Consider the following 10,000-nt stretch of genomic DNA (forward strand, 5'->3'; position numbering starts at 1 on the left):
TTTCTTTTCTATCTGACCACAGTGCTCTCTGCTGACCCCTCTGTCCAGAGCAGGAACAATTCCCCCATAGCAAACCTCTCCTGCTCTGGACAGTTCCTGATGTGGACAGAGGTGTCAGCAGAGAGCACTGTGGTCAGACAGAAAATAAAATCAATAAGAAAAGAACTTCCTTTGGAGCATACAGCAGCTGATAAATACTGGAAGGATTAAGGTTTTTTAAATAGAAGTCATTTACAAATCAGTTTGTTTAACTTTCTGGCACCAGTTGATTTAAAAAAAAAAATAATTCCACTAGGAGTACCCCTTTAAGCTTTGTTGCAAAACTACAACCCCCAGCATGCCAGGACAGCCGTTGGCTGTCCTGGCATGCTGGGAATTGTAGTTTTGCAACAGCTGGTTGGGAAACACTGCGCTAGCATTATGCGTGAAAAGGGAAAAAAACACAACACCACTCTTGTCTTCAGGTTGTGTTTGGTATTGCAGCTCAGTTCCATTGAAGGGAATAGAGCCAAGCTGTAATACCACAAACAACCTGCAGACAGGTGTGGTGCTATTTCTGGAAGAAATTAGTTCTGTTTTGCTATTCCTGGATAAGCTCTAAGATGAAGCTACATTCACATTATGGAATTTCCAAACGGAATTAAGCTTGGATATTCTGCTACATGAATCTGCGTGGACCCAATCACACTGCAGAATGTCATCCAATCGGTAGAAATCTGCAATCCGCATGGTCCTCAATGGCGTCGGTGCAGGTCTGTGCAGCAGCCGGCCATTCCGTAGTGTGAACGTAGTCTAACAGGTTAACCTTGTTAACGTAAAACACGCCAAACTTGTTTGTTAATTGTTCACACATTAAAGGTTTAATTGCAGCTATTAAAGGGGTACTCCGGGGGGAAAAATTTTTTTTTAAATCAACTGGTGTCAGAAAGATAAACAGATTTGTAAATGACTTCTATTAAAAAATCTTTACCCTTCCAGTACTATTTAGCAGCTGTATGCTCCAGAGGAAATTCCTTTCTTTTTTAATTTCTTTTTTGTCTTGTCCACAGTGCTCTTTGCTGACACATGAAGCCTGTATCAGGAACTGTCCAGAGTAGGAGAAAATCCCCATAGCAAACCTATGCTGCTCTGGACAGTTCCTGACAGGGACAGAGGTGTCAGCAGAGATCACTGTGGACGAGACAAAAATTCAAAAAGAAAACAATTTCCTCTGTAGCATACAGCTGCTAATAAGTACTGGAAGGATAAAGATTTTTTAATAGAAGTCATTTACAAATCAGTGTAAGGCTGGGTCCACACTACGTTTTGTCCCATACGGGAGCGCATACGGCAGGGGGGAGCTAAAAGCTCGCGCTCCCGTATGTCACCGTATGCGCTCCCGTATGTCATTCATTTCAATGAGCCGACCGGAGTGAAACGTTCGGTCCTGTCGGCTCATTTTTGCGCCGTATGCGCTTTTACAACCGGACCTAAAACTATGGTCAACCACGGTTTTAGGTCCGGTTGTAAAAGCGCATACGGCGCAAAAATGAGCCGACCGGACCGAACGTTTCACTCCGGTCGGCTCATTGAAATGGATTACATACGGGAGCGCATACGGTGACATACGGGAGCGCGAGCTTTTAGCTCCCCCCTGCCGTATGCGCTCCCGTATGGGACAAAACGTAGTGTGAACCCAGCCTAACTTTTTGACACCAGTTGATTTAAAAAAATTTAATAAAAAATGCGTTTTCCACCGGTGTATCCCTTTAAATACAGAACAAGGAAGTAAAAACTGGGACCTTGTTTTAAAACCATTTCTGGCTTTTGATTGCAATTAAAAAACCCTGATTGTGTGAACATCGCCTCAGAAGAAGTTCTGCCCCCTATTGTATCTATGACTTATTACCGCTATAAGGGCGCAGGGTGCAAATGTATACCCTGCTCCTGCTGTTTAAGGCCCTCCCAGGAGCTGAGCATGCTTCATACACGGTGAATCACGGCTGCTACTAGCAGCTGGGACCCACGGCTAACACCGGACATCACGGATCGGGCCGATGTCGGGCATTAACCCTTCAAACGCTGCATTCAAAGTGGATTGTGGCATATAAATGTAAGAAATCTAGTTGACAGATAGCTCAGGAAACTGATCGGGACCACAAAGTTGTGGGGTTCCCATCAGCTGAGATGAAGGGCGGAGGGTCCCTACCTGCCTCTAATCCATTTGGTGCTCCAGGCAGCCTGCAGTAATGGAGCGCTGATAATGCTGATCAATTCTGTGCTATAGCAGTACACTACATTTAACTTAACAGCCAGATTCAGATCGGAGGTGGGGGCTCTAATTCCTGATGAGTGGTGGGATCGATCATTAAAGGGGTATTCCAGGTAAAAAAAAACTTTATATCAACTGGCTCCAGAAAGTTAAACAGATTTGTATATTACTTCTGTTAAAAAATCTTAATCCTTTCAATAATTATAAGCTGCTGAAGTTGAGTTGTTCTTTTCTGTCTGGCAACAGTGCTCTCTGCTGACATCTCTGCTTGTCTCAGGAACTGCACAGAGTAGAAGAGGTTTGCTATGGGGATTTGCTTCTAAACTGGGCGGTCCCAGAGACACGTGTCATCAGAGAACACAGACAGAAAAGAACAACTCAACTTCAGCAGCTCATAAGTACTTAAAGGATTAAGATTTTTTAATAGAAGTAATTTACAAATCTGTTTAACTTTCTGGAGCCAGTTGAGATAGATAGATAGATATAGATATATATATATATAGATATATATATATATATATATATATATATATATATATATATATATATATATATATATATATATATAAACACTTTTCCTTGATAATCTCTTTAAAGGAGTTCTGTAGTAAAAAAAAAATTTTAAAAAATTATCCCTTATCCAAAGAATAGGGGATAAGTTATAGATCCAAGCACTGGGACCCCCATGATCTACTGAATGGGGCCCCGGCAGTCTGCTGGAAGAGGGCGTGCCGATCCCTGCACGGAACGCCAGCTGACACACCCCCCTCCATGTATCCCATAGAAATACATAGAGGGGGTGTGCCAGCCGTGGCTTCCTGCGGGGGCCTGGAACGGCCACTTCCGGAATACTGCTGGGGCCCCGGAGATCGTGGGGGTCTCAGCACTCGGACCCCCCCCCCCCCCCCCCCCCGAGATCTATAATTTATCCCCCTATTCTTTGGATAAGGGACAAGTTATTTTTTGCTGCACTATTTCTTAAAGGGGTATTCCAGGAAAAAAAAAAAAAAATTTATATATCAACTGGCTCCAGAAAGTTAAACAGGTATGTAAATTACTTCTATTAAAAAAATCTTAATCCTTTCAGTACTTATGAGCTTCTGAAGTTAAGGTTGTTCTTTTCTGTCTAAGTGCTCTCTGATGACACCTGTCTCGGGAAACACCCAGTTTAGAAGCAAATCCCCATAGCAAACCTCTTCTAAACTGGGCGTTTCCCGAGACAGGTGTCATCAGAGAGCACTTAGACAGAAAAGAACAACCTTAACTTCAGAAGCTCATAAGTACTGAAAGGATTAAGATTTTAAGTAATCTACAAATCTGTTTAACTTTCTGGAGCCAGTTGATTATATATATATATATATATATATATATATATATATATATATATATATATATATATATATATATATATATATATATAAAAAGTTTTTTCCTGGAATACCCCTTTAAGGGTAGAAAGGGGTTATTATATTCCTGTTATAAAAGGAAAGATTGTTGTCGTATGATTGTTTGCACTTTTATTACTTTGGAATAAATAAGAAAAGAAAAAAAAAATACACAGGGGCTGGAATTAGAGAAAATTTAAACAAGAACTTGACACTAAATTCTTACACTTAGGATCTGCGTAGCATTCATATCAAAGACACAGCAAACAATTATACTCTATATAGAAAATAAGCTTCTTGCAATGTATAAAAATATGTAAACTACCACTTCTTTAATCCTGCCCGAGGGGAGAGAAAAAAATAATAATAAAAATACAACGAAAAACTAAATGCACCTTAAAAGGAGTGTCAACCATGTGCAAAGACTGACGGTAAGGTCCGAAGCCATAGCTTTCTATCACGGGCTCTATAAAAAAGTGGGGATGGTAGCGGAATCCACATTTAAAGAGGTAATCCAGGAAAAAAAACTTTTTTTTTTTTTTAATCAACTGGTTCCAGAAAGTTAAACAGATTTGTAAATTACTTCTATAAAATTTTTTTTAATCCTTTCAGTACTTATGAGCTTCTGAAGTGGAGTTGTTCTTTTCTGTCTAAGTGCTCTCTGATGACACCTGTCTCAGGAACCGCCCAGTTTAGAAGCAAATCCCCATAGCAAACGTCTTCTAAACTGGGCGGTTCCCGAGACAGGTGTCATCAGAGAGCACTTAGACAGAAAAGAACAACCTTAACTTCAGAAGCTCATAAGTACTGAAAGGATTAAGATTTTTTTTTAATAGAAGTAATTTACAAATCTGTTTAACTTTCTGGAGCCAGTTGATATCTTAAAAAAAATAAAATAAAATAAAAAAAAAAAGTTTTTTTCCCTGGATAACCCCTTTAATGTTGTGTACCTGAGGGCGTTCTATAAGGCACTAGAAGACTGGAAGGGAGGAGAAAAAAAAAAAAAAAACATAACCTAGAACCTATAGCAGTGGTCTCCAACCTGCGGACCTCCAGATGTTGCAAAACTACAACTCCCAGCATGCCCGGACAGCCAACGGCTGTCCGGGCATGCTGGGAGTTGTAGTTTTGCAACATCTGGAGGTCCGCAGGTTGGAGACCACTGACCTATAGGGTCCCCTACACGAACTAAACGTATAGGTCTATCCCCAAGCGAATGACGGTGAGGAGCAACATACAACACTGTCACATATAACAAACAAGCAACAAAAGAATAGCCCAAAATCAAAAAGCAAAAAAACACACAAACATTCTAAAGGGGGGTAAAGAAGTCACATATAGCTGAAATTTTTGGACTTATTAAAAAAAAAAAAAAAAAAAAATTCAGTTTCTTTGAAACTTTCTATAACCACCGACTGGTGATAAATTGCATTGATATAAAGTCAAGGTGTGTGGGTATTCAGGTGCCAAGATAAAAACACGTGGTATACAAGTACCTGGCTGTAAATTTATGTGCTGTGAATTTATATATATATATATATATATATATATATATATATATATATATATATATATATATATATATATATATATATATATATATATATATATATATATATATATATAAAAAAGAAAAAAAAAATTAAAGAGAAAAAAAAAAGAAAAAAAGAAAAAAAAAAAAACACAATGGAAACACATGATTTGGTGTAATAAAACGTAACATTTGCTCTGCAGTTTCAATGAACCCCTTCATAGTCCGTGTTCACTGCTGCGGTCCCATCTGCTCGCTGGATGGACCGCGCCGGCGCTGCAGAAACAAGTGGTGTGCTCATCGCTCGACTGTTCTGCAGCCACCAAATCACTGCCGGGTCAGTCCTCGTAAGAAAAAGAATCATATCTATACATATATATATATAGGCTCAGTCAGATTTGTCCTTCTTCTTGCCAGAGACCTTACTGGAGACCACAGAGCCAACGGCAGAGACGCCCCCAGTGACCGCCGACACTCCGCCTTTTACGATGCCGACTCCTATGCTGGGCACTGACGTGACCGCCGTTTTTGTCACTTCGTAACTCTTGCCTCCGATCCAGGCGACGCCGCCTATGGTGGCGCCAACGGCGCCTTTGGTTATGCTGAAGATGCCCCCTGTTACACGGGAAATCATGCCGGGCTGGGCTTGAGGGTGGTCTTTAACTGCGGCTGGAAAGAGACAGAAAAAGAAATAGTAAGAATCACAGAGTAAGTCTAGACTTTTACTTTTACATAGCAATCCTGTAAATATAACAAAAAACAGTAATAACCAAATAGCATCCATTAATAAATAAGCAGGGAATGTAAAAAAAATACATAAACATGGGTCTAAGGTCTAATCTAATATTTAAAGGGGTACTCCGCTGCTCAGCGTTTGGAACAAACTGTTCCGAACACTGGAGCTGGTGACCTCGTAGCCCCACCCCCTCGTGATGTCACGCCCCACCCCCTCAATGCAAGTCTATGGGAGGGGGCGTGACATCCGTCACGCCCCCTCCCATAGACTTGCATTGAGGGGGTGGGGCGTGACGTCATGAGGGGACGGGGCTATGACGCCACAAGCTCCCAGCGCTGGCTTCAGTGTTCCGAACAGTCTGTTCCAACAGCTGAGCAGCGGAGTACTCCTTTAAGGTGGGCTTCTGTTCAGCTAAAGGCCACATGAAACTTTACAACCCATGAACGATACGAGTAACAATCACATTACGAATCCACATTTCTGGTGCCCCATCGCTCCTTGTTTACCAAGCTCCAGCGATTGGCTGAATTGGTCACATGTTGTGATGACATTATATGGCTGGAACTGGGTTAACAGACCAGCAGGAGACTAGGGAAGTATCGGCACGGGAGTGGCAAGTTATTACCATTGTTTTTTTTACAGCACTATTATTCACTGGGTTGAAAAACCCTTTAATGTTCTCCCACAAAAAAATATTCAGCCCCAGTTTTTGATCGATGTGAGTTTGCCCAGTGCTCGTCCTACAATAAATACAGTGCTCGGCCTAAAATACAGAGCTCGGCCTAAAATACAGTGCTCGGCCTAAAATACAGTGCTCGGCCTACTCTGCTGCCCCATTCCACTAGACTAAATGGACATAGGTAATGACCTGACACGACTCCATTTATACAGATTGGGGGGGGGGGTGGATTTATGTTCTAGTGACTGGGTGCTTTATAGGAAGGCCAACATATACCGATACAGCACCATACATAAGAGGTGCATGTCAGGATATACTACCGACCTGACGTACAAAACAAGCACACTATGGATGGACTGAGCCTAGGTTAGTATTAAGGCAATATTAAAGCACTACTGCAGCCATAGACAACTTATTCCCTAACTGCAGGATAGGGGATAAGTGTTTGATCGAGGGGTCCGACCGCTGGGGCTCCTCGCACTCTCCCGTACAGAGACCGAGCACTGCGCGGCTAAGGATTGTGTCGTTGACCTCACTAAGAGGTTGGCAGACGCCCCCTCCATTCAGCTCCATGGAACAGGCGGGGAGGTACAAACACTGCATCTCTGCCTCTCCCATAGAGATATATATGGAGGGGTTGTGTCGGCCGCAGCGTCATGCTGCGGCCGACACGCCCCCAGCACGGGGAGAGCCGCGGCAGAACCAGGGGAATGTTTGCGGAGCCAGATCTCTCTCTAGATCAGTGTTTTACACTGTTTGGAAAACACTGCTTTAGAAGGAAAGAATACCCCTGTACAGACCGCTGTTTCAGGGTTATTGCTCCACATCAGTAAAAAGAAGGATGCTGGCTGGAGACATATAGTCGTGGGACCCACGGAGGACTGTTTTATCCTTGAGTAGAGTGTCATAAATACAAACACCTCTCACTAGCCAGCTTCTAGCTTGGCATACATTCCCAGTCATGTTCTAAGACTCATTTTGAGGAAAAGCTACCTGAAAAATGTAGCGTGAGAGCGGCTTTGCATATCCTTTCTACACAGATTGAAAGAACATCAAAGACATAATCCCTGTATACTGGCTACAGGGTCAGTAGGATTTGCACAGATGCGCAGGTCACAAGAGCTCACGGACTATTGCCAATCTTACAATCCGTAAAGTTGCATCACACATTATACTGAGCGTAATGCAACCAAAAATACATTATAATATTTGAAGGTCACCACAGAAAACCAGAAGGATAACCCCTCCAGCTTCAACGCTTTCTTTACACCCCGTTCCCGTTACGACAATATCACGTTGCGCAGATTCCTAAACACTTCTCATTAGAAGCGGAATATAAAATCCCGGTAACATCAAAGCCGCTTGTGTAGAGGGAGAGCGCCGGCTGCTCCTCGTACTGCGACAATCTTCCCCGGCTCATCATTCGCCTCCAGCTCTCGCCACAAAAAAAAACAAAAAAAAAAACTTTCATCTCCAGTTCAATCACCGGCGTCTCCGAATCTGCTTGGCTTAACATCTGTGGGTACGACGCACCGTTCCTCAAAGTAGGTCTGCATCTGTCACATCAATAATACAAGGTGGCACACTCCGCTGATCTGTGATACGGGGAAGGGCTGACAGAACGTGTCAGGTGCATCAGCTCCGCCATTACAACACATCTGTCAGGATGGGTCTCATTATTGAGAAGAGCAGCGCGCACAGACAGCTCTGCTGTGTCACATTGTCACTTCTTACCCAGATCAATTCTTGGAAGAACTTTCTAGCAAAACCTCCCTTGAAGGAGAAGTCTACATCAACCTAACCTATAAAGAGATATTCTGGATCCAGGTAAAACCAGCTTCTTTAATATAAAGTATTAAAACAAACAAATGTCTGGAAGGCCTGACGTGTTTCGGTCTATGACCTTAATCATAGGTAGTCTATGATTAAGGTCTGTGGGCTGAAACATGTCAGGACTGCTGTGCACTTATTCTGGTGGAACTTCTACAACTGCTGTGTGAACTGCTACAAGCGGAAATTGCTTAAAGGGGTACTTCACTGGAGGAAAAAATAAATAAATAACTTATATATATATTTATTTATTTATTTTTTCCTCCAGTGAAGTACCCCTTTAAGCAATTTCCGCTTGTAGCATATAATATATATATATATATATATATATATATATATATATATATATATATATATATATATATATATATATATATATATGTATATATATATATATAATTTATATACATTTTTTTTTTATTTTTATCTATTTTTTTTTTAATTAACTGGTGCCAGAAAGTTAAACAGATTTGTAAATGACTTCTATTTAAAAAAAAAATCTTAATCCTTCCAGTACTTCTCAGCTGCTGTATGCTCCACAGGAAGTTTTTTTCTTTTTTTAATTTCTTTTCCCGTCTGACCACAATGCTCTCTGCTGACACCTCTGTCCATGTCAGGAACTGTACAGAGCAGGATAGGTTTGTTATGGGGATTTGCTCCTACTCTGGACAGTTCCTGACATGGACAGAGGTGTCAGCAGAGAGCACTGTGGTCACAGACACAGCAAATTCAAAAAGAAAATAACTTTCTGTGGAGCAAATAGCAGCTGATAAGTACTGGAAGGATTAAGATTTTATTTTAAATAGAAGTAATTGACAGGTCTGTTTAACTTTCTGGCACCAGTTGATTTAAAATAAATAAAATGTTTTCCAATGGAGTCCCCCTTCAACTAGGCTCCAATACGTTCTACCACCTTCGCAGAGTATATAAAAAAGGTGCGGGAACTTTGTGGACATTCCTATTAAAAGGAGTACTCCAGTATTGGAGAATTTACCCCCATACTAAGGGATAGGGCAGTGGTCTTCAACCTGCGGACCTCCAGATGTTGCAAAACTACAACACCCAGCATGCCCGGACAGCCGTTGGCTGTCCGGGCATGCTGGGAGTTGTAGTTTTGCAACATCTGGAGGTCCGCAGGTTGAAGACCACTGGGATAGGGGATAAGTTTTCCAGTGTTGGAATACTCCTTTAAAAGGGTTACTCCGCCCCTAGACATCTTATCCCCTATCCAAAAGGATAGGGGATAAGATGTCAGATCGCCGGGGTCCCGCTGCTGCGTACCCCGGGGATCGCCGCTGCGGCACCCCGCCATCATTACTGCACAGAGCGAGTTCGCTCAGTGCGTAATGACGGGCGATACAGGGGCCGGAGCATAGTTATGTCAAGGCTCCGCCCCTCATGACATCACGGCCCGTCCCCTTAATGCAAGTCTATGGCAGGGGGCGTGACGACCCCTCCCATAGACTTGTATTGACAGGGGTGGGCCGTGACATCACGAGGGGCGGAGCCGTGACGTAACGATGCTCCGGCCCCTGTATTGCCCGTCATTACGTGCAGAGCGAACTCTCTCTGCGCAGTAATGATGGCA

At 42.4% G+C, this 10,000-nt stretch overlaps 1 protein-coding gene across 3 annotated transcripts in view; it reads right to left on the reverse strand.

Moving 5' to 3' along the window:
• Positions 1-5,295: 5,295 nt before the first annotated feature.
• TMEM263 (transmembrane protein 263) overlaps positions 5,296-10,000 on the reverse strand; it is a 24,815-nt gene continuing 20,110 nt past the window's right edge. For all 3 annotated transcript variants that reach the window (XM_056569509.1, XM_056569510.1, XM_056569511.1), the window contains exon 3: positions 5,296-5,836. In XM_056569509.1, the coding sequence (XP_056425484.1) occupies positions 5,556-5,836 (281 nt within the window). In that variant the 3' untranslated portion in view covers positions 5,296-5,555. The remainder of the gene's footprint in view (positions 5,837-10,000) is intronic.

Source organism: Hyla sarda, chromosome 4 (assembly GCF_029499605.1).
Source record: "Hyla sarda isolate aHylSar1 chromosome 4, aHylSar1.hap1, whole genome shotgun sequence".
In the NCBI taxonomy this organism is placed as follows: domain Eukaryota; kingdom Metazoa; phylum Chordata; class Amphibia; order Anura; family Hylidae; genus Hyla; species Hyla sarda.